Genomic DNA, 26609 nt, shown 5'->3' on the forward strand with positions numbered 1-26609 from the left:
CGCCAAAAAATACGGTAACTATATTGAGTGCTAGCAGGGTTGAAGGTTTTGCTCAGTGCACAGTGTGCCACATGTATGCAAAATTGGTGTAGCAGCTCCAGGATGGATACCGCTGTGACAGATGTGAGCAAGTTGCCCTTCTGGAAGCTCACATTAGAGATCTGGAGAAGCAAGCTGCAACACTGGGCCATAAGGGCAACCTTGAAAGGGGTCCTCTGCTCGCTGAGCAAGTGGTCAGTATGTGTGATGTGGAGGGGCAAGTCAGGATTATCAGATGGGGAGATGGGTTAATGTAGTTAGAGGGAGTGGAAGTGGCTCACAGAAAAGGAAGGCCCATCCTTTATTTGTGCATCAAAACAAATTTGCCAAGTTGGGTGAAGTTGTGGAGGTGGCAAACACAGAGGTGGCAGCCCTAGATGTCACTGCTACCCCTAACAGCCAGGAGAGCAGCCCATCTGGTAGAGGTGACAAGGGGAGTGCAGATAGGCCTACACAGTTGGTGGTAATAGGGGATTCTATAATCAGAAGGACTGATAGAATAATTTGTCTCCAGGATCTAACCGAATGTTTTGCTGTCTCCCTGGTGTTAGGGTTCGGCATGTGGTGGATGGGTTGATAAATTACTGGGAGGGGCTGGGCATGACCCAGCTGTCTTGGTTCACATTGGAACCAATGGCAGAATACATAGAAGGTGGAGGCTCCTTATGAATCAATTTAATGAACTAGGCTGCAACTAGGCTAAATATTTTTAAGCAACAGACAGCATGGATTCATGAACGACAGAATTTGTCAAACAAACCTGATTTCTTTTTATGAGGTAAGTAAAACCTTGGACAGAGGGGTGGTGGTGAATGTGGTATACTTGGATTTTGCAAAAGCGTTTGACACAGTTTCCCACACACGGATCATGTGTAAGGTAAAGTCTACAGGCTTGAAAATATCAGTTTATAAATGGATAGAAAACTGACTAAAAGACAAAATTCAGAGAGTAGTGGTTAATGATTCTTATTCTGAATGGTCTAAGGTTATCAATGATGTACCCCAAGGTTCAGTGCTGGGACCCTTACTTTTTAATATCTTTATAAATGATATTGGATCTGGAATTAAAAGTAACATTTCTGTCTTCGCAGATGACACTAAACTATGCAGTGGAATAACGTTCTTACAGGATGTCTCCAATTTACAAGCAGACCTCAATGCACTATTTGAGCGACTATGTGGCAGATGAGGTTTAATGTTGATAAATGTAAAGTTATGCACTTGGGGGCTAATAATGTGTATGCATCATACATACTAAGGGGAGTACAACTGGTGGAATCAATGGTGGAGAAAGACCTGGGGGTTTTGTAGATCATAAGCTCAATAATAGCATGCAATGTCAAACTGCGGTTTCCAAAGTGAGCAAAGTCTTTTCTTGTTTTAAGAGAGGTATGGACTCCAGAGAGAGAGATGTTATTTTGCCCCTGTACAAATCATTAGTAAGACCTAATCTGGAATATGCAGTTCAGTTTTGGGCACCAGGAACACTTGAGAGAGCAGAGGAGACGTGCTGTGAGACAGAGCAGACACGCTGTCAGAAGCTCTGTCACCAGCCGTCCACAAGTTCCGGCCCCTCCAGCCTCAGCTTTCCCCAGACCTCCAGCGGTAAGAACCGGCTATCAGCCCGACCCCCCCCCACTGGGCACGGGGGTTTAGGAACGGGATCCCCCCAGCCACCAATAGCCGCTACTAGACTCACCCACCTCAGATCGCACGATCCCTGCTGCCGCTTGCCGCCAGCCACTCCGGACACGCCCGCAGGAAACACAGCAGCTCCTAGCCCGGTGCCTCCACCGACCATTTCCTGTGCACACCTGCCCCTCCATTCAAATCTACTCGCTGCGGCAGGCCCTGCAACCCACACCGACCTGACCCCTCCCCCATCCGCAAGGACCTTGCATCAAGACTGGGAGGCCGAGTCTGGGACAGCCTGGGGCTTCGGCCTAGCCTGGCGGCCATATTGGTCCACCCAGCCACTCCAGCCTGAGCCAGAGCCTAGGCTACAGCCTAGCCCGGTGGCCATCTTGGTACACCCAGCACCTCAAGGCACTGCCTCAGCTCCCCCCAGACCCCCCCTCAGCAGGTTCTATTGGCAACCTGGTCCCCTGCCGACCAGCCATCTGGGGGAGCATCAACCACAGCTATCATTGGTCGCCTCCAATGCTCTAGCTTGCTAGACAAGGAAGACTGTGGCTGTGGCCCACCGCCCAGTTCACCGCGTGAGCCCACCTCCCAGCTTACCCTACCTCCCTCCTCTCCGTAGGTGTGCGGGCTTTTTCCAGAATCAGTACTCCGCTGCCTGTCACTACCAGACCGCTACACAGAGACACCAGGAGACAGCAAGACAGGACCACCACAACAGGACCGCCGCACAGCAAGCCAGGACCACCACCTTCCCGGTAAGCTCGCATGACCCCCCTCCCCCCACGGTTGATCCAGGGTCTTGCGGTCCGACCGCCTCCGGGGGTCAGGAAGGAATTTTTCCCCCTATTGGTGCAATTGTCTGGCACAGCCAGGGGTTTTTTCACTTTCCTCGGGATCAACGGGAGGGCGGTGGGTCCACAGGACCCCCCCCCCCCCCCAGCACCGGCACCTAAATTATTTTACACCTTCATTACAGTAGCTCAACCATTCAGCCTTCACCAGCAGTTATCTTCTGGTCCAGGTTCTTCGCTTCAAGCAGAGGCAGCTGGAACAGCCAGGAATTCACGACCCCAATATAAATACTCTGACCACTTAGGTGACCAAAAGATCAACTAGCGGACTTACAAATAGCCTTAACACGGCGGCAAGGCTGATAACTAGACCGACAACATGATAAAATCCCAGAGCAGGATCACCATCTTTTGTCCTCCCAGGACCGTCAACTTCCCTCCACGGGCCATGTGCCCCTTCAAATACTCAGCAGAAGTTCTCCACAGACTAAGGAATACCACCTCAACATTGCCACCTTCTTTACAAAAAATCCTACAAAAAAAACGACTACTAAATACCGGCCGTCAATCAACCGTCAAACACAGGAAGACAGCTACTCATCCACAACAATTAGCATGCGCCTTGATCAACACTAGGTCGGCAGTCAAACACAGACTGGAAGTGCACGACTTCATCATCGATAACAACATAGATTGCCTCTTCATAACTGAAAGCTGGCTTACTCCCGACTGCAACACCATCCTCACCGACTTGGTGCCAAAGAACTATAGGATCCTAACGGAGCATCGGAAAGGGAAAAAAGGAGGAGGCCTAGCAGTGATCTTTAAATCGCACCTGGCGCTCACCAAACCAATGGTACAGAACCCAGTGGCTTTTATGGAGACACTGACGCTACATCTTCAATCAACACCCCATGACACCACTCACATTCTACTATGCTACAGACCGCCTAGGCCAAAGACTAATCTTCTTACACCTCTCACAGAACTCATTGCAATGCACACCCTGAAATCGAAATAGCAACGCTGGATATAAGCCACTCATCTGAGCAAATACTCAGCTCCCTTAACAAGGTATTACTACAATCAGCAGACGCAGTAGCTCCAAAACGCAGGACACGCATCAGGAGGAAAAACTCGGGATGGTTTAATGACCACCTCTCTCTACTAAAGCAACAATGTAGAAGAGCTGAAAGAACATGGAGAAGAAATCCCACCAAGGAAAACCGCACAAACTACAAAGGGCTCATGGTGAATTATCGCAAAGCAATCTTCGAAGCTAAAAAGGACCATTTCTCAAAGGCAAACTCAACGGCCCTGAACTGCCCTTTGGAACTCTTTAAAATAGTTGCTCCATCGATGAATCTGGTATGCTTAGAGCCCCCAGCAAACTAAACCCAAGATTTCTGCAATGAAATATCAGATTTTTTCATCAACAAAATCGAAACCATCAGGAAAACAATTCATCAGAAAAAAACAGCCAACCACAGTCAACAAAACCAAAAAGATGATATCTACACCAACATCCCACAACCGCCAAAGTTTTCGCTGACCCCAATTACCACTGACCTCACTAAAAACATTGTCAAAAACCTTTGTGACAGTACATCACCTATTGATGTCTTCCCCTTAAAACTCCTGAAAGAATGCTCCGACATCGTGGCTCCCACCATAACCCACCTCATAAATCAGTCTTTTAAAGAAGGGATTGTTTCGGGCGCCCTCAAACAAGGGATCGTCAAACCCCTGCTAAAGCAACCTAACCTCGATCCTCAGGACCCAAACAATCGAAAGGCCGATTACAAGCCTCATCACCAACTCCAAGATCATGGAGAAAGCGGTAGTTCAACAGATTCAACACCACCTGGATACACACAAGCTTCTAGATCTGCTGCAATCAGGCTTCTGCCCCGGCCATGGAACAGAAACAGCACTCCTCAAGATATGGGACGAAACCCTCGAAGCAGCGGATGACGGAGCATCATGTCTCCTGGTACTGTTGGACCTCAGTGCAGCATTTGATACAGTAGACCACAATACTTTACTCATCCGCCTCACAGAAGTAGCAGGAGTCACAGGCTCAGACCTTCAGTGGTTCACATCCTTCCTAGGAAATCGGTCACAGACAGTGAAACTAGGAGAATTCACCTCTGAAACCAAGGCAGTCTCCTGCGGAGTCCCCCAAGGATTGCCCTTGTCCCAATGCTCTTCAACATATACATCCGCCCACGCCTCAATATCATCAGATCATCAGACCTCAGCTTCCACTCGTACGCTGATGACACGCAACTTTACTTTCGTATCACTGAACAAAAAGACCATCATCAGCAATTAGAAAATTGCCTCGCTTTGATAGAAGACTGGATGACCACTAACTCCCTCAAACTCAATGAATCAAAAACAGAGCTTCTCATCCTCCATGCAAACCATAAGTCCCGAAGCAAGATCCCCTGGACACCACCCACCATTTTTGGACAGACCGTCATCCCAAAGACTAAGGCAAAGAGTCTCGGGGTCATCTTTGACTCGCAAATGTCAATGGATGCCCAAATAGGAGCAGTAGTCAGTGGCTTTCACCATCTGCTATGCCTGCTACGCAGACTAATCCCATTCATCCCACAGAAGGACAAAGCAGTGGTAGTTGGAACAGTCGTTAATTCACGGCTTGATTACGCAAACTCTCTTTACTTAGGATTACCCCAATATCATCTTGCGCGCTTACAACTTATCCAAAACACGGCGGCAAGGCTGATAACAGGGAAAAAAACTTGGGAATCAATCTCCCCTACCCTGAGGAGCCTACACTGGCTAACCGTAAAGAATCAAATCACATTCAAGACCCTCTGCCTCACCCACAAATGCATGCATGGAGACGCTCCTCAATACCTATTTGAGAAAATAAAACACTACACGCCCAACGGCAGTCTTCGATCCTCTAACCAAAACCTCCTCCTTGTTCCCAAATCTTGGTAAAAATCTAAGGGGGAACGGAGATTCGCTGTCCAAGGACCGCGGCTATGGAACGCTTAACCAACCAACATCCGCTTGGAAGAAAACCTCCAGGTCTTCAGGAAAAAACTCAAGACCTTCCTCTTCTAGAATCTGGACAACAAAGCTTCGCACAGCGCCTTGATGCGATTCAGTTTGCTTTGAGCGCTATACAAATTATTCATTCATTCATTCATTCAGTTCTCAAAAAGGATATCAGGGAACTGGAGAAAGTGCAACCAAACTGATAAGAGGCATGGATGACCTCAGCTATGAGGAAAGATTAGAGGAACTGAATTTATTCAGTCTTGAGAAGAGGAGATTAAGTGGGATATTATCACCATGTATAAATATATAAGGGGTCCATATAGTGAACTTGGTGTTGAGTTATTCACTTTATGATCAACACTGAGGACAAGGGAGGACTCTTTATGTCTAGAGGAAAAGAGATTTAATTTCCAAATACAGAAAAGTTTCTTCATAGTAAGAGCTGTGAAAATGTGGAATAGACTCCCTGCAGAGGTGGTTCTGGCCAGCTCAGTAGATTGCTTTAAGAAAGGCCTGGATTCATTCCTAAATTTACATAGTATAACTGGGTACTAACATTTATAGGTAAAGTTGATCCAGGGAAAATCCGATTACCTCTCTGGGATCGGGAAGGAATTTTTTCCCCTGCTGTAGCAAATTGGATCCCGCTTTTCTGGGGGATTTTTTTCACCTTCCTCTGGATCAACTGTGGATACAGGATTGGGTATATGGGATTGAATGATATCTTTTATTTTATTTATTTTTTTATGGTTGAACTAGATGGTCTTTTTTCAACCTGACTATGTAACTATATATATATATATATATATATATAGTGCTAAATAAATATATAAATATATAAATATATATATATATATATATATATATATATATATATATATATATATATATATATATATACGTATATGTATTGGCTGTGATTACCGGAACTTTGTCATACTAATCATTATATCATTGTTCCATTATACCTTTTAATATGTTCTCCCTTCTGCAATTTTTTTTTTTTTTTATATAAAAAGATAAAAATTATGTAACTTGCTTGACTAAAAGTAGGGCAACACAATGCGAAACTTAAATCTTAGCTGACAATGCTGATATAGAAGAATCTTTACTTACATATTGCAGGGCTCTACTGAATATGTATTTTTTTTTTTTCCCTTTAACTAACTTGTAGGTAGCGTAAATCCTTCAGACTTCAAACAATGAAGTGTCTGTAACAGTGGCTATGTGAATGATCAAAGCATCACAAAGCAGCCTTATCTATGACGTTTTAGAATTAACTAGCCAATGTTCTGCTTTGTTTATTTATAGTATAAAATGATAAGAAATAAACACAGACTTGAAATCTAGTAAAACCATTAAGGGTAGAATAGCATCTATCTTTAAAGGTTGCCTTACAGGATTTAGACATCTGAATTTCATGAGCCACCTCAGGTTTAAACATGCTGTCAGTGTTGGTCTCCAGATGGTCTGTAGCTGCAAAGACACTATGTGAAGAATGGCAAAATGCAAGGATTCGGAGGGAAGTATTAGTATTGTAGCACACTGCCTGTGCTTATGATTCATAACATTATCTGGGAGTCTCACGTCACTGTTCATCGTCTAGATTTCTTTCATCACCAATTTGTTCATTGATCTTTCAGCAGAGGACCTTATTCACAATAGAACATTAGTGCCTGAAGCAAGTTATTTATACATAGTTACATAGTTACATAGTTAGTAAGGTTGAATAAAGACATCAGTCCATCCAGTTCAACCTGAGTGAGTGTCTACAATTGTCCCTATCCCTTTACATTGCACACTCACATTGGTCCCTACCCTCAAGGAGCCACAATCCAAGATCCCCAGTTGTATACTAGGGCCAATTTTAGACAGAAGCCAATTAACCTACCTGCATGTCTTTGGAGTGTGGGAGGAAACCGGAGTACCTGGAGGAAACCCACGCAGGCACAGGGAGAACATGCAAACTCCAGGCAGGTAGTGTCATGGTTGGGATTTGAACCAGTGACGTTTTTTACTGCTAGGCGAGAGTGCTAACCACTACACCACTGTGCCGCCCTAATACATAAGTTAGACTTATTGAACACATAGGGGGAATGACTATGCTGTTGGGTTTTTATTATGGTGTTGGGTATAGGAATGACACTTTCCTCTTTTGATTTTACAGCATTCTGATCTCTAAGGATATATGACTATAACCCATGTTTTCCTTTGTTTTTCATAAACTTCAGAATCAGTTGGGGCTCTGCATGGTCAGAAGGGAAGTAACTGCAGGGGAGTTCAAGAATGAATGAATGGCCTCAATGTCATTTCTGGCTCAGGTGTCTGGAAAGAAGTACAAAAGGCTACTTGCTATTTCAAAAGATAATAGTGTACCTGCCATTTATACATCTAAAGCTGGTGCCTCAGCTGGCAGCATTGAGAAAAATGATACAGTAATTGTTAAGGGGATTTTAGGCGACATCCTCTGGCAAGTACTATTTCTCAGTTTCTGTATTATTTCTTAATTTTAGCATTGGAAGAACAATGACAAAGACAATGAGGATTAGACTACCATTGTTTGTTTCATTTTAGGCATCTATGCTAGTCAAATGAGAAAATGTACGTTACTATGCTTCAGCCTTTCTATAAATATATATCCCATAAATCAATGCAGAGTATTCTGCATCATTGGTCATCAGTGGTTTCTATCAAACTAGGTTCTGAATGATTACCTTGCAGCTAACATGCCAGCTGGATCAACTAACCATGTTTTATACAGAAGACTTTATTGGTAAAACTACTGAAAATTTAAAAGCTGACACAAAATAACTGGGTCTGCGAATACGTGGATTAAAATAAATTACTCTAAATCATAATTGAATCTGGAATTAACTTTGCATATAAGGCTAACGTTAGCAAAAGTATTTTCTAAAAGCTGACAACATAAAATGTATTTGCCTGTATATTGACACTCGCCATGTTAGCAGTTTGTTAAGACTCATTTACTCTTATTTATTTATTTTTTATTCATTTCCAGGGATTACACTTAATAATAATTAAAAAAAAATACTATTTTCCAGTCCATTTATAGCCAGATTCCAGCTAAAATGAAATAAAATACAATAAAGTAATAATGATACAATAATATGAAATAGAGGGGGCACTGAACTTACACCTATGCATTGTTAAGAGGTATTGTGCATGCATTTTTATCACATACAGTTTTTTTTATATATTGCATGTGGATGTTTGTGTGTATTGTGTTTGTGTTCTCCTTTTTCTACATATTGAGGGTTATTTGAGAAAGGAAAATCGACTTTGCACTGCAAGTGCATTTGAAAGTGCAGTCACTCTAAATCTAAGGTGTAGATTTGAAATGAGTGGAAGCTCTGCTGATTTTATTATCCAATCATGTGCAAGCTAAAATGCTGTTTTTTTTTTTCCTTGCATGTCCCCCTCGGATCTACAGCGACTTTACTTCCAAGTGCACTTTGAGTGCACTTTCAGTGCAAAGTGAATTTTCCTTTAATAAATAACCCCCTTTGTTATTTGTTGAACTATCTGTGAAGGTTTTTACACCGTTTTAATCTGCAAATATGTTCACAGGTGTTTCCTATCTGAAAATCAACGTCTCACATGCTTTGTCTATTTGTCTAGATTATATTTATATACACACACACACATACATCTATCTGTGTGTATGTGTGGCACTCTAGTTTTGATTAAGCACCATACCCGGTGTGAAACACGTTAGCTGTGCAGTTGGTCTGTATCCATGTATCATGATTTGATTCTGTTTTTACATAATAAAGGTGAATATTGGAGTGCAGCTATCCAGTATCATTTTGTTTCTAGCCAGATTCAAGCGGGTAGAGCAAACCACTGTCCAACATATGACCATGTTTACAGCAGGCTACTTAGGGGCATTGGTGTAAAGTTTATTTATACTGTAGATAATATTTTTATTTTAGTGTCAAATAAAGTAGGGAAGGATTACCACCCCTCTCTGATTTTTATTGTTGTTTGTGTCCCAAATGAGTAGCTGTATCCTCTCTATTTATTCTGGTGATCATTGTCCCCAAAATATAAAAGTTATGGGAAAATTAAAACTTTACAGTTGTCCCCATAACAAGAGGTGGAGAACTAATATTCCAAAGGGACAGCTTTCTGGTGAAAACCGTCCAAAAGAGGAATTACCCTCACTTTGTAGAGCTTTCCTAACTTCCTTTTGAATCTTTTAGATAGGAGGTGAAGAAACCGTTCACCAACAAGAAACAGACAGGAAAAAATAAACAGACAGCGGATTTAAACCTGCCATACTCCATTCAAAACTATAAAAAAGGTTTTGGTTATACATACACTTTAGTGCTCCACTGGACTAATGTCCATCATGTGGCATCTATAAAATAGTGCTCCGTTCTGGAACTTTTTGTGCTTATTATCCCTAAATATAGATCATTAGGACCCTCTGCAAGATCAGAACAATGCAAGTAAAGTTCTAGATCCTGTACTGTGACCCAGTGTTGTCTGCAGCTTAAATCTCAAAAAGCCTTGTGGGACCAAAGCCAGCTTCACTTTTAGTAGTACCACCAGTTGTGTATGTTTGTGCAACAGGGTCAGGAGTAATTAACATCATCTTTTAACTCCTACGTGAACAATATTGTTTATATATTTAGTTAATGGTAAATATAACTATGAAATGATTGCAATAGGAGAGTGGTAAAAAAAAGCTTAAAAACTATATTTTTTTAAAGCAGGGAGCATGAAGCACATTATAGATACTGGAAATAATTTAAGAATGTTGACTGATCTGTTGAATAATATATCCAATAAGGCCTAGCACAAAGCAGGGTGTTAAGTATGTAGCGCTCACTTTTCCCCACTAGATGCCACTAACTGTCTTTAGTTCCTTAATTGCAATTTTTTTTGCAGAAGTACTTCCCTTCTGTCTTCTGGGGGAAGTCAGGCATGGCACCAGTGTCTTCTGTCATGGATTCCAGGCCTCATTTTGTGGAATTCAATGCCAGTTTGGGCACCAAGCTCTCCAGAGATTAAGGGGACCGTCTTAGACTCATAGAGGCTTTATGAAGCTCCTATTGGGTCAGTCTGGAGCCCTGTTGTGTAGGAGTAAAAAAGCGAGAGAAACCTGAATAGTTCAGTGCAGGGAAATGCTCCTAGTCCTAGAGATAGTTTAGAGACCTTCAGGACCCTGCGGTATTGCTGTATTGAAAAGCATCCCAGCTCCGCCACTCAGATACCAGTAAATGCAGATTATTCATATGTGGGTACACATGTGTGCGTGTGTGTGTGTGTGTATGTCTGTGTATGTGTGTATGTCTGTGTATGTATATATATATATATATATATATATATATACAAGCAGTGTGATGTACATGTGTGTTGTAGATATGTGTGGTCAGACAGACAGTTTGGCAGCAGCTGCTGCTTTTACACATTAAATAGATTATCGAGACTGGTAGAATTGGCAGAGTCTTTGTTTTTTAATTGTAGGCAAACTTGTTTACAAAAAAACCAAGGGTGATAATATGTGGGTTGTCTAATTAACCCCTTCATAACAAGGGTAAAATACATCTTAATGCCTGAACACAGTTTTGCCGCTTTGCCATGCATTGGAATGCATTAGTAAAACTATATTTCAATGCAACTACTGTGTATCCTGGTGAAAATATCATTTTTTTTTTAATTTAGCTTTATATTATTTGCTGTCACCATAACCTACCAACAAAGAACAACCCTAAATAAATTCTCCAGCTCCTGACAATCTCAGCAATACTACATATGTGTATATTATATGTTGTTTGTACCCGTAGTAGGGCCCCGAAACAATAGGGCGCATTTTGCTTTTTTTATCCTACCTAAAACACACTGAACCTGAGATTGATTCTAAATTAAAAAAACATTTTTTCTTACTCCTACCTAAAATACACTGACTCTGACATCTGACCCTAACATTTGACCCCAACCTTGACCCCAACCTTGACCCCATCCCTAATCCTGACATTGACAGATCAAACCCTAGCTATTTTATCATCTTTTTTATTATTATTATTATTTTAAACACACACACTTCTTTGTTTACATTTTTCTCCTCTAGCAAGAAAAAAATTATATCATGTATTTTTTTCTCCATTCAAGGGGAGATAAAACACAGGAGCAGGCTGAACAGTGACCAATCAAAGAGTATCACAGTGACTAAGTAATCATGCACTGAGCCGTCTGGTTCCCAAGTGCTAGTACGAGACCCAGGGCTTGGTGAGACCACGCTCCCAGCACAAATACAGGTAAGCATATATGTGGCGCAACGATAAAGACCAACTTTCATGAGGCTGCATATACACTATATTACCAAAAGTTTTGGGAAATCTGCCTTTACATGCACACGAACTTTACTGGCATCCCAGTCTTAGTCCATAGGGTTCAATGTTGAGCTGGCTCACCCTTTGCAGCTATAACAACTTTAACTCTTCTGGTAACATTGTCTACATGGTTTAGGAGTGTGTCTATGGGAATGTTTGACCATTCTTCCACAACTGCATTTGTGAGGTCAGGCACTGATGTGGACGAGAAAGCCTGGCTTGCAGTCTCCGCTCTAATTCATCGCAAAGGTGTTCTATCGGGTTAAGGGCAGGACTCACCCCAAACTTGCTCATCCGTGTCTTTATGGACCTTGTTTGTGCACTGATACACAGTCATGTTGGAACCAGAAGGGGCCATCCCAAACTGTTCCCACAAATTTGGAAGCAAGCAATTGTCCAAAATATCTTGGTTTGCTGAAACCTTAAGAGTTCCATTCACTGGAACTAAGGGGCCAAGCCCAACCTCTGAAAAACAAACCCACACCAAAATCCCCCCTCCACCAAATGATTTAGATCAGTGCAAAAAGCAAGGTTCATAAAGACATGGATGAGCGAGTTTGGGTTGGAGCAACTTGACTGGCCTGCACAGAGTCTTGACCTCAACCTGATAGAACACCTTTGGGATAAATTAGAGCAGATACTGTGAGCTAGGTCTTCTCATCCACATCAGTACCTGCCCTCACAAATGCTCTTCTGGAAGAATGGTCAAACATTCCCATAGACACACTCCTAAACCTTATGGAAATCCTTATGGATCACCGGATGCCGTGATCGGGACATCAGTCCCGATCACGGCCAGCCCTGCCAGTGCCCACCTGCCCCCTGCCAGTGCCACCTCAATAAAAAATAAGTGCCCCCGTCAGTGCCACCCAGCAGTGCCCATAGTGCCACCCAGCAGTGCCTACAGTGCCACCCAGCAGTGCCCATAGTGCCACCCAGCAGTGCCCACAATCTGCCTCAACAAAGGTGCTGCACCCCAGTGCCACATATCCGTGCCCATCAGTGTCATCTACCAGTGCCCATCAGTGCCCATCAGTGCCTCCCATCAGTGCCCAGCAGTGCCACCTATCAGAGCCACCTATTAGTGCCACCTATCAGGGCCCATCAGTCCCATCTATCAGTGGTACCTATCAGTGCCCCTTAGTGCCACCCATCCGTGCCACCCATCTTATCTGTGCCCATCTTTGTCCATCAGTGCCGCCTTATCTGGGCCCAGCGGTGCCACCTTATCTGTGCCTATTAGTGCCACCTTAACTATGCCTATCAGTGCCCACCAGTGCAGCCTATCAGTGCCCACCAGTGCAGTCTATCAGTGCCCACCAATGCAGCCTATCAGTGCCCACCAGTGCAGCCCATCAGTGCCGCCTCATCAGCACACTTCAATGAAGGAGAAAAATGACCTGTTTGCAAAATGTTATAACAAACTATTAAACATGATTTTTTTTTTTTTTTTGCATCTTTTTTTGTTTGTTTAGCAAAAAATAAAACTCCCAGCTGTAATTAAATACCACCAAAAGAAAGCTCTATTTGTGGGAAAAAAATGATAAAAATTTCATTTGGGTACAGTGTTGTATATCCGCGCAATTGTCATTCAAAGTGCATCAGCGCTGAAAGCTGAAAATTGGTCTGGGCAGGAGGGGGGTTTAAGTGCCCAGTAAGCAAGTGGATAAAGACAGTTGTCCCAATACTTTTGGTACTATAGTGTATATGTGGCCTCATGTACATTTGGCAGGAAGGGATTAAACGTGAAAAGTCATGGGCATTTCAAAAGTGGAATATTTAAAAAATCTACAAGAGTTACGAAAAGCAGGTTGATTAATTAAAAGATGGTAGATAGACACGAGGAGTCTTAAATATTCATAGGGTATCTGTTTATGGTAAACCACATTCAAAATGTTATATGTTTATCTATATACAAGCGTGGTAAAGAATGAAATTTTGCCTTAAAGTGATTGCACAGAGCAGCCCCAATCCTCCTTTTCTGGAGTCCTCTGCCAGCGGTTTTGGCTCCTCCTCTTCTCCTAGTGCCCCCATAGCAAGTCGTTTGCTATAGGGGCACTCATGCGGGCTCGATCCTGAGCCACACTGTGCATGTCTATTGATACACACAGTGAGGCTTAGCCCCTGCATCTTCTCTCTGCTCACAGGATTTAAATGACAGCAGCAGGACCAATGGCTTCTGCTACTGCTGAACCTACTGGGAGAAGAGGGAGAGAAGAGTAGGCATTCTGCAAACGGGAGCAGTGCCTGGTCGAGGCTGGGCTCAGTTAAGTATTTCAGGGAGGGCTGGGGGGAACTGACATTGAAAGTTTTTTTACCTTTATGTAGAGAATACATTAAGATAAAAAAAGCTTTTTACCTTTACAACCACTTTAACCACTTGAAGACCAAGCATTTTCTGACATTTTTTGTTTACACGTTTAAATCAGTATTTGTTGCTAGAAATCTACTTATAACCCCTAAACATTATATATTAAAATTGTTGCAATTTCTTATGTCACACAGTATTTGTGCAGTGGTTTTTCAAACACAATTTTTTCGGAAAAATACATTTAACGAATGAAAAAAAAAATACAATATATATGCCATTTTTTTGTATAATATGAAAGATGATGTTAAGTAAATAGATACCTAACATGTCAAACTTTAAAATTGCGCACACTCATGGAATGTCGACAAACTACGGTATCTAAAAATCCCCATAGGTGAGGCTTTAAACACCTTTACAGATTACCTGTGTAGAGTTATAGAGGAGGTCTAGCACTAGAATTATTGCTCTCACTTCACATGTGTAGTGTAAACACCGTTTACATATGCATGCGTGACTTGCACGCAAAGACACAAGGGATGGGGGTGCTTTAACTTTCTTTTATCCTATTTCTTTTATGTTTTATTTTTACACTGACACTTTATTTATTTTTTATATCACTTTTATTCCTATTACAAGGAATGTAAACATCCCTTGTAATAGAAATAAGGATGACAAGTCCTCTTTATGGAGAGATAGAGGGTCAAAAAGACCCCAGATTTATCCTTATCCTCAAAAAGCAAAAGATAAAAAAAAAAAAAAAATCTTGATCTTTTGCTTTAAGCACTTAAGCACAAGTTTACTCACTTCTTGACCAAGCCATTTTTTGCAATACAAAAAAAAAGACTGAAAAGTTTGAAAAAAAACCCCAATCTTTTTTAATTTCTGCTATTTAAAACACATCCAATAAAAATCAATCAAATTTCTTCATCAATTTAGGCCAATAGCGTATATTGATTGGTTTGTGCAAAAATTATATTATCTAAATTTTTTTTTAAAATTTTTTTTATACTAGTAATGGTGGCGATCAGTGACTTACAGCAGGACTGCGATATTATGGCAAACAAATCAGATGCCTAAATTACACTTTGGGGACCAGTGACACTAATACAGTGAGCAGTGCTAAAAATATATCACTGTACTAATGACTGGCTGGGAAGGGGTTAACACCAGGCGCAATCAAAGGGTTAAATGTATCCCTAGTTTGTGCTTACTCACTGTGGGGAAGGTGCTTTGACTAGGGGAAGGTAAAGATCAGTGCTTCTGCTTTGCAGAAACACAGGATCAATACCTTCCCTTCTGACAGAACGACAATGTGCCTTGTTTACATAGGTAGATTGTCGTTCTGCCTGTGTCCTGTGTAATTGGAGGGTGCCGAATTTTAAATGGTTACCAGAATAGGTATAGAAAGGAAATCTTCCAAAGGGGGCACTAGCTCTGGTGATCCTGGAGCCAATCAATGTTTCCCACACTTGAGAATGATTTGCTCTGACATCCTGTTTTGGCTATGGGGCAGAAAGTGAAGAGAAATCTCCCCAATGGGAAACAGATGGGAAAAAACCCAAACAGGGGTGATATGGATATCCAAAATAAAAAACATTTTGCCTTTAGTTCTAGTTTACCAGCAGCTGCTATTCTCCTCTACCCTTCACCCTCTTTACATGCAACAACATGTGTCTCCATGCTGATATTTTATAATAGGGGAGTATCAATTCACTTCGTCAATGCTGATTGGCTGTTGCAAAAAATACTCTGGTGGAAGCAAGGTGGTACAAATCATGGTGGCAATGGTCATGAATTATCCACAAACATTGTCCTCAAAGTGGCCCAATTACCTGAGAACTTGCATTTTGTCGACTGGTTTGCTTATTTGCACTTTTTACCACTGGAATCATTTACTACTTTTTTCTTCCCCTAAAAATCTGCATAGCCACTGTAGCTATTAGCCATTGTTCATAAAGAGAGGTAATTTTCTCTGCCAACTGAATTGTCCTTTTCAGTGATACATGTGCCCCAAAGTAATGTTGTCTTACAAGAATCCCTCTCATATCTACCACATAAGATGTTGACTACATTCGTTTAAATCCAACTTATCATTTTCCTAGCATTGTCATGTTAATTAAAGTGGTTGTAACCTTAAAAAAAAATGCTCCTGTCCATTTAAAACATTATTTATAGCATACTGCTTGTGCTGTGGAATTTCCCTTTGTATGATGTAAAATACCTGGTTGAGCCTGCTTGTTTCTGTGTCCCCCTGTGTGTGCTGACCATGGTAATCATGGCTGCTGATCCATGGCACTGTGGTCAGTTTATGTGCCTCCTTCATCCCACTCTTTGCTGTGATTCTCTCCCTCCCCAACCCTGTCTGTCAGCTCAGTAGTCTGTGTGAGAGACGATCTCTTCCCTGCTCCCCCCCCCCCCCCCCCCCCCGAGGCTATTCCTGTAGTGCATACATAATGTATTAAAATCACTGACATCTCCTCTTTTTTAGGCAGATATACAGTACTGTGTGCCAATTTAAAAAAAAAAGATATTCCTAAATACCTTCTTGCACAGCTCGGCTGTGCGGTCACGTGGTCTCCCTCTGCTGGCCAGCTGACGTCAGAAGGGAATCTCAGCCCCTCCCACTGCTCTCCTTAGATCGGGGAAGGAGAGTGGAAGGGGATCACGTGACCGTACAGTGGAAAAAGGTATTTAGGAATATAAACTTTAAAAAATAGATACACAGTATCTGCCTAAAACAGTGGGGATTCATATGATTTCAACTAGTGACTTAACATCCTCTTCAAAGCTTAATGCACACAGGTGTATTAAAATACTTCTATCAACACCGGATTTTTCTGCCATTTAAGGGAGTATAGCATTTAGAAGTATCTGCACATAAACTCATTTTTTTTGCTGGAATATTTTTATCCCGGCCACTGGAATTAATTCACACGTGTGCGCTTACATACATTTTTGCCTGTATGTGATTGCAGGCTTGCGGTATTATTTTGTGTCCCTGAACACTAACTAAAATATGGGCCTAAACACCACAATATGCTTGGACACATTGGCTGAAATAGACCTGCAATCAAAAGCATAAAAAATTGGCATAGGCTGCATGAACATGGACATGGGCGTATTAAAATACTCCCATAAATGCTGTCTCTTTCTGCCGTCTGCTGGCAGACAAATCCAGTGTAAAAATGTTAATTTTGGCACATATATAGATAGCTTTATGAGCATTTAGACACCTATGGCAATATAAGCAAATATGCACTAGAATGAATTTATGCACATACATATGCGTTTGTATGCATTTACATGTGTATTTGTGTAAATGATGCCAACATATCTTTGAACATACACTCTATTACCAAAAGTATTGGGACACCCGCCTTTACATTATTATTATTATTATTATTATTATTCAGGATTTATATAGCGCCAACAGTTTGCGCAGCGCTTTACAATATGAGAGCAGACAGTACACTTACAATACAAATCAATACAGGAGGGATCAGAGGGCCCTACTCGTTAGAGCTTACAATCTAGAAGGGAGGGTCAAGTTGAAACAAAAGGTAATAACTGTGGGGGGGATGAGCTGATGGAGAACATGAAAATACAGTTAGGTGTGGGTGGGGTAGGCTTCTCTGAAGAGAAGTGTTTTCAGGAATCGTCTAAAAGCTAATAAAGTAGGAGATAGGCGGACAGATTGGGGTAGGGCATTCCATAGGATTGGAGAGGCTTTGGAAAAGTCCTGGAGGCGAGTATGGGAGGAGGTGATGAGGGAGCTAGAGAGCAGGAGGTCTTGAGAGGAACGAAGAGAATGAGTAGGTTGGTATTTAGAGACTAAGCTAGTGATGTAGCTGGGGGCAGAGTTGTGGATGGCTTTGTATGTAGTTGTTAGTATTTTGAATTTAATTCTTTGGCTGAGCGGAAGCCAGTGGAGGGATTGACAGAGAGGAGTAGCAGACACCGAGCGATTGGTAAGGTGGATGAGTCTGGCAGCTGCATTCATGATGGATTGAAGAGGTGATAGACTATGTAGAGGTAAGCCAATGAGAAGGGAGTTGCAGTAGTCGAGGCGGGAGATGACCAGCGAGTGAATTAAGAGCTTTGTTGTCTCATTGGTTAGAAAGGGGCGTATTTTGGAGATGTTGCGGAGGTTGAGGCGGCAGGATTTGGACAGTGATTGGATGTGTTGCTTGAAGGAGAGTTCAGAGTCCAGGACTACACCTAGAACCTTGGTGTGAGGGGATGGGCTTATGGTTGTGCCATCAATTTTGACAGTGAGATCAGGGGAAGGGGCATATGGGGGAGGAAAAATTATAAGGTTTTGGATAGATTGATTTTGAGGAAGTGATGTGACATCCAGACTGATATATCTGATAGTAAATTAGTGATACGTGAGGAGACAGAGGCAGTGAGCTGAGGGGTAGAGAAATAGATTTGGGTGTCGTCAGCATAGAGGTGGTATTGGAAGCCGTGGGAGGCTATCAGTTGACCCAGGGAGGAGGTATAAATTGAAAATAGGAGTGGTCCAAGGACAGAACCTTGGGGGACCCCAACAGACGTTCAAGTAGTTTGGATAAAAAGGGGAGCAAGGAGATGGGGCGTAGGTTGTTAGGATTGGATGGGTCCAGTGAGGGTTTTTTAAGTATGGGTTTGACAAGTGCATGTTTTAGAGAGTTGAGGAAGATGCCAGAAGAGAGGGAGAGATTGAAGATGTGAGTTAGAGAGTGTAGCATAGAGCCAGAGGGTGAACGCAGCATTTGCGAGGGAACAGGATCCAGAGGGCAGGTGGTAAGGTGGACATTACCAAGTAGTTTAGCAACTTCGTCTATAGTGGTGGGGTTGAAAGAGGGAAGTAATGATTGTGCCTGTGGGCATGATGTGTAAAGCGTGGAGGGTGTCATAACAGTAGAGATCTCCGCGCGAATTGTATCAATCTTCTGTTTGAAGTGATTAGCAATCTCCTGGGCAGTGAGTGAGTTGGCGGGTGGAGGCGGTGGAGGACGAAGTAGAGAGTTGAAAGTAGGGAAGAGTTGACGGGGAACGGGATGATAGGTTGCTGATGAGAGTGATAAAATAGTTCTGCTTGGCAGAGAGGAGGCTAGAATTGTATTTTTGGAGGGCAGATTTATATTGGTTGAAATCTCTCTGAGACTTGGTCTTGCGCCACAGGCGCTCATGAGCACGACTATGTTTTTTCAGACTTCTAGTGACATCTGTATGCCAAGGTTGAAGGGGTTGGGGCTTGATTCTGTGTGTAGTGAGGGGGGCCAGTGAGTCAAGAGAGGCTAGAAGTGAAGTGTTGTAGACAGAAGTGGCTAGGTTGGTGCAGGATAGGGGTGAGATTTTGTCGTAGAGGTTGTCAATAGCAGAGTAGAGAAGAGAAGGGTTGAGATGACGTAGGTTTCTGCGGGTAACTTTAATGCGGTTGGAGGGAGAGGAGGTGCACATGAACGTTAATGGCATCCCAGTCTTAGTCCGTAGGGGTCAATATTGAGTTGGCCCACCCTTTCCAGCTTCAACTCTTCTGGGAAGGCTGTAGACGAGAAGGCCTGGCTCACAGTCTCTGCTCTAATTCATCCTAAAGGTGTCCTATCGGGTTGAGGTCAGAATTCTTTGCAGGCCAGTCAAGTTACTCCACACCAAACTCACTCATCCATGTCTTTATGGACCTTGCTATTTACACTCATGTTGGAACAGGAAGGTGGCATCCCCCAAACTGTTCCCACAAAGTTGGGAGCATTAAATTGTCCAAAATGTCTTGGTGTGCTGATGCCTTAAGAGTTCCCTTTACTGGAACGAAGGGGCCAAGCCCAACCCCTGAAAAATAACCCCACACCATAATCCCCCCTTGCACAAAGCAAGGTCCATAAACAAATAGGTGAGGGACTTTGGGGTGGAGGAACTGGCTTGCATAGAGCCCTGACCTCAACCTGTTAGAACACCTTTGGAATGAATTAGAGCGGAGACTGTGAGCTATGCCTTTTAGTCCAACATCAGTGCCTGACCTCGCAAATGTGCTTCTAAAAGAATGGTCAAATATTCCCATAGACACACTCCTAAACCTTGTGGACAGCCTTCACAGAAGAGTTGAATCTGTTATAGCTGCAAAGGGTGGGCCAGCTGAATGAACCCTATAGATTAATGCTGCGTAAACACGTATCAGACTATCCGCCAAACTGTCCACCGGACTTTCCGAACGAGCTACCTGCCCACACACGGTACTTAGTCTGCCGGACTATCCGCAGTACCGCCAGACTATCTGCCGTACTTTTGAAATGAACGGACTCGCCCACACACAGAGGAAAGTCCGTTCATTTTGAGCACGGCTCCAGGTAGCCGGGACTGGCGAAGGAGGCGTCGCTGGTCCCGCCACCTGGTATGGAGTTAAAGGGGAATCCCTACACCGAAAAAACAGCGTGGGGGTCCCCCCTAGGTCCATATCAGACCCTTATCCGAGCACGCTGCCCGGATTCCCCTTTAAATCCATACCAGGTGACGGGGCCAGCGACGCCTCCTTCGCTGGTCCCGGCTACCTGGAGCCGCACTTAAAATGAGCTGACTTTTCTCTGGGCGGGAAAGTCCATTCATTTCAAAAGTACGGCGGATTAGCACACACACGGCCGTATTGTCCGTCGGACTAGCACACACACGGCCGTATTGTCCGCCGAAATGCGAGTCTGGCGGACAGATTGATGTGCAAAACTACTTTCTTAGACCGCCGGACTTTTGGGTAAAAAAAGTCCGCCAGAGCCCACACACGGGCGGATTGTTTGGCGGACTTGAGTCCGCCGGACTTTTCCACAGGATTGTTTGATCGTGTGTACGCGGCTTAAGACTGGGAACCTGTCAAATTTCATGTGCATGTAATGGCAGTCATTCCAATACTTTTGGTAATATAATGTAAATTTGGGGCATTTTTGCTCTTAATATGTGAATCTAAATGCTACAATGTGCATGGACACATTGTCTAATACAGAGCTGTTTTCAGAGGCATAAAAAAAGAAAAAGGAAAATTCCTCAAAAAATCTGTACTTCTCTTCTGCATGTGTGCATGGGGCCTAAAATTCACTTTTTTTTTTAACAGCAAATGTTACTGATTCTCAGTGACAGACATTGTTGTTCATTCTTGTTAGACTCCACAGATCAACTGTAACATTTCTAATTATAAGAAGCTGACTACAATGGTAACATTAATTCCCAAGCTTTGTTAAAATGTGTTTACGCATTGTAAATTTTCTCAAGAACAAATTCATCAATGGCTCATGTTTTCTCCAAGCGAGTTAAAGAACGCTGGATGTTATGATAGCCTATAGCGCACATTCATCAAACAGCAAGATATTTTAGACTCTGATTAATGAGCCCCACATAACACTTTGTGATCCAGTGTTATTTTTGTTTCTTTCTTACTGAATTCACCTTTCAGCCTTTTGATCCAGTCATGCAATTTTAACCCCTTAGACGCCATTTTCTATACCTCAGTGAATTGCTGATATTGTTGGACTGATGACGTGTTGATGTAATTAGTAAACCCCAAAAATATACTTAAAATATTCAAGCAATTATCACAAATACTTGTTTTGTATTAAAATACAAAAAAAGAATGTTTTCATATAAGTTGTTTGGAAATAAAATATGGTTGCTGTTCGAGCCTGTATGCTGCTGTATCATATGGTCTTCACTGGAGCTATGAGTAATGATAGGAACAGTATCCTGGCGTCATGCAATCAAGGAAATGCCTGCTGATGCCACCACTGTTTTTCTCTGTCAGCATAAAGGCACAGCATAACATCCCCAGTAATATAGCTATATTTGGATTTATGTGAATATTTAGTTATATTTATCATATATATACTGTAAATCTGTAACCATGGAAAAGACTGCAGAAAGTAAAATTTAGATTTTATAAAAAAAAGTAAAAGAGCTTGTGCCAGAATTTTATTTTTTTTTTTAATCTTTTTCTGATCTTCCAATCACAAGCAAGCAGATATCCTATTTTTTAATTACCTACAGTAAATAGCAGCATGTTAGACCCTCTTACTTTCCAGACCATTTTTCAGTTTTCAATGCTGTGATACGAGTCACTTTGGGTGGGTGGTTTTTGGAACTTAGCTCCCCTGGCCCCCCTGTGTCCATTAGGGTCCCAGGGTGCCTGAGAACCCCACTGTGATCTGTGCTATTTAGACACACTGTAGAGCCACACTAGAATGTTAAATATATGTATATATTGTGTGTTGTCTCATGCTGTTGTTGACGCTTTGCTGTGATAATTGGAGTGGGGTTGTATTCCAATGTTCTATTGCAGCCTTTCTCAACCTTTTCAACACAGAGGAACCCTTGAAATCATTCTCCGGTCTTGGGGAACCCCTTCTAAAAACTGGAAATCTACAACTCTCGATACAATAGTGTGATGGTCAGTGGTAAGAATGGTCCTTACACTTGTGGTCATTGGGAATAATTACCTCCTTACAGATAGCTAAAACGATCAATGGCGTCAGTGAGAACTTATCTGAGAGGCAGAAATTGTCCAATGCTAAAGGAACCCCTAGCAACCTTTGGGACCCTAGGGTCACTGTTCTATTGTGTCTGTCTGCCTTGGATATTATGTGATCTGTATGTAAATTAGCTGTGAGATTGGTGGGGGCAAATTCCTCCAACAGTTCTCCCTGCTGATAAGACTTTTACTGATAGGAAATTTTAATACACCTGACCTGTATGTCTATAGTGATTGGACAGTTTATTCCGCCCTGAATCCAAGGGTGGGGGGGAGTGTATCTGAGTTGTATATCTGTTGTAACATGTGCTTGAATAAAGGAGTTTGAGGGGGTTGTTGTTCACCCTGCACTGAGTTACGGCTGGTGACTAGGTGGGCTAAAGGGTCTTGGATAGTGCTGGTTCTGGACAGAGGAAGCGTTTACAGTGGACATGGACCTGTTGAGGACACTTTTTCTAAATTAATTTCTAAATTAAAGCCCACTGTTGACTGATGTCACAGAGCTTGTCCAAGCTCTGGAAGGAGCCCACCTTTAGGGTCTGAACCCACCAAAATGCCTGATGGGCAGCTGGCTCGGCAGTTGGCCACTCGGTGCCCGTTGGTTTTGTACAAGTAAAGCAATTGCTATTTAAAGATATAGATAGGCAGAATGCGGACCCTCTCATCAGGATGAAGATCTACTGATAATGAACAGAAAGATTGGAACATAAAAAATATCAGCGGCCTAAATAGCATGTGGAAAATACCTCTGTGATTTTCATCCGTAACCGGTGATTCTCTGATTGAAGTCCTTCTAGTCGGGAAGTACTGGCTTGATTAACGCTGGTGACTGATGTTGATGTCTTTGAATCTTCTTTTTTTTGATTGTGCGTAAACTGAAACCTTCTGGTCTGAGTTGCTACATCAGGATTTGACCGTAAGATAAGTAACTGTGAAAATTAAACAATAATTTAGAACATTACTAACAGATAATGCTGAGGCATAATTCAATACATACAAGCCCTCGTTAAAAGGTAAGTGTTATATTATGCAAGCAATTTGGGTCAATTGCTGCAGCCTGCAGTGAGTGCATGGCTGGTGTTCTCGGTGGACAAAAGCAACATCAAATATTTATGCAAATAAACATTTCAATTATGCATTAATAAATCTAGCAAGTTATTTAAAAAAAAAATGACAGTAAAAAAATTATTTTTTTGCTTTCTCCTCGAGTCCAACACATGAACATTCATTTAGAAATATGAATATGGTTTATTTCTGCCTAGAGGGTAAAATGATATCAGAAAACATACATAAAGGCTTTGAAAAAATTATTAAGATGTCTATAATCGGGTTGATTTACTAATACTGAACTGTGCAAAATCTGGCACAGTTTTACATAGAAACCAATCAGCTTTTTTTGTTGTTGTCAACGTATGAAGTTAGAAGCTGATGCCGTTATGATGCACATAGCAAAGGCTCACCACTCCAAGACAATCACCCCTCCCTTGAAACTGTTTCTGCAGAAAGGTAGGTGCTGGCTCTGTTTGCAACAGGAACATAGAACAAAAAAAGGCTGGATAGCTGCACTCCAATAATTCACCTTTATTGTGTGTAAAAACAGAGCATCAACAGCATAGAATGCTAATTAACAAGCACAGCTAACGTGTTTCACAACTGATACGGTGATTAACCATAGCTAAGGTGCTAGACAAACACACAGGTATACATTTATATATACACCTAGACATCCAAAAACAAGCATGTGTGATTTTGATTGATAGTTATCACAATCGAAAACACCTGTGGACATCCAAGTCAATTACTTAACCACTACCTGCCTGCCATATAGCAATATGATGCACAAAGTGGTTTCGTTATCCTGACTGGACGTCATATGACGGGATCAGGATTACGAGCTGAAATGAGGGATATAAAGAATAAAAAGGAGAACAAATAAACCATTAAGGTGTTTTATTTTATTCATAAAAGTGGGAAACATCCCACTCAAAATTGAGGCCAACAGGCTTTCTAGTACTGAGGTGAAATATCCAGTAGACCTCCCTCTTACATAATACAAGCCTAAATGTATCTCCTCCCCTTTTAGATAACGGTATTTTTTCAACTCCCTGAATACATAGGCTGGTAACATCTTTATTGTGACATGCATTCCAATGCCTAGCTATATTAGTAGAGTGTTTTTTTCTCTATATTTTATAACTGGTTATGCAGCTAGTCCCTCAAACCATATTGAATCAAACATTCATCACAAGTAACCACATATGCCAAATATTTAGTGCTGAAGTTAATAAATGATGAAACTTTTAAATCTTTTTTCGAAGCGATGGGATAATAACCTCTACCCTTTTAATACGGGGACAACATGGGCATCCATTACCACTGCATCGATAAGATCCTTTAAACTGCAACCAATGTGGGCGATATGACCTACTGGTATAGAGACTAGGAGACAGAGTAACACCAATGGTAAGGGCTCTGCGGGACACAGATCTAATACCTTTGAACAAAACCTTAACATAAATAGGGTCATTATATAACACCAGCAAATATTTCTCAATAGTATTTTTTATTTTTAGCAAACTCAAAGCTAAAAGAAGTAGAAAAAAAACGGGACATTATTAGACCCAGATTTATTGTTCCTGCCCTTCCTATTTTTCCCACTTCTAGATTTACCAGTGTTATCATGGAGAAGATCGCTTCTCTCAGTGTTATTTGCATTCTCAATAGCTCTATTAAGATGAGACTCTGTATAACCCCTCTTGGTAAAACGAGATTTCATTTCATGTTTGATACCTCTATTTGCAAATCTGATTCATTTCTGCATACACACTTTAACCTTAAGAACTGGCCAACTGGAATACCTCTATGAGTGTGTTTGAGTTCACTAGAGTCCGCTCTTAAAAATGAATTACAAGAAGGCAGTTCCTTATAGAGCCTAGATAGCACCTCATCTCCTTCACCCATTAAAATTACATCCAGAAACTCTACCTGTTTGGATGTTTAGGTGTAGCACTTTAGCTAAGATTAAGCACTGAATCAGGTGTGAAACTAGTTAGTGGTACTTGATAGTTTGTATTCTGTGCTGTTGATGCTCTTTTTTTAGATGCAATAAAGGTGAATAAAAAAAAACTGCGCTCAGGAAAAAGGTGAAACTATTAAAAAGAAATATAAAGAATAACATAAAAAAATATATAAGAAAAATAAAGGCTGCAGCTCTAAGTTGGATACACACACTAGAATAAATATAAGAAAATTTGGAAAGCTGCGCCAATGGTCCTATTCAATATTAAAAAAACCACACAGAGAAATATAAATAGGGAATTGATAGCCCACACAGAAGATGAATATGTGTTATCTAGAAAATATATATGTTACCTAAAAAATATTTTACATTAACATTACGCAAATACGGCTGCAAGAAATTATAAAAGATGTAGAAATAACATGTAGCAGCTTGCAAAAAGCTGGGGCTGGAAAATAAAGTCCAGGTTATCCGTGCTCATCAAGTCACCGTGGTGAATCCAAACACAACTGTAAACGAGTGCCCGTCACCAGAATTTTAATGCGCTTACCGGATGCAGGTTAAATAATAACCTCAGTACAATTTAGCCAAGATAGATTATGGACAGGACAGACAGGAAATTCGGGGTTAGAGGTGAGGCGGGAGGAAGTAGAGAGAAGACAGCGCTGGAAGTGGCAGCTGAAGAGACGCTGGAGATACACCTGATTGCCGACTGTCAGAGTTTTTTTAATGCTGTGATGCTGCCATATACCGGCGATAGTGGAATCGTGATGAGATCATAATCTATCTTGGCTAATTTGTACTGAGGCTATTATTTAACCTGCATCCGGTAAGCGCATTAAAATTCTGGTGACGGGCACTCGTTTACAGTTGTGTTTGGATTCACTGCGGTGACTTGATGAGCACGGATAACCTGGACTTT

The 26609-nt window shown here is 41.9% G+C and overlaps 1 protein-coding gene across 2 annotated transcripts in view; it reads right to left on the reverse strand.

Moving 5' to 3' along the window:
• GABBR2 (gamma-aminobutyric acid type B receptor subunit 2) overlaps positions 1 to 26609 on the reverse strand; it is a 984619-nt gene that overhangs the window by 27610 nt on the left and 930400 nt on the right. For both annotated transcript variants that reach the window (XM_077492007.1, XM_077492008.1), the window contains exon 16: positions 23415 to 23597. In XM_077492007.1, the coding sequence (XP_077348133.1) occupies positions 23415 to 23597 (183 nt within the window). The remainder of the gene's footprint in view (positions 1 to 23414; positions 23598 to 26609) is intronic.

This window comes from Lithobates pipiens, unplaced genomic scaffold (assembly GCF_037356315.1).
Source record: "Lithobates pipiens isolate NorthernLeopardFrog02 unplaced genomic scaffold, aLitPip1_a1.2 Scaffold_19, whole genome shotgun sequence".
Lineage (NCBI taxonomy): Eukaryota > Metazoa > Chordata > Amphibia > Anura > Ranidae > Lithobates > Lithobates pipiens.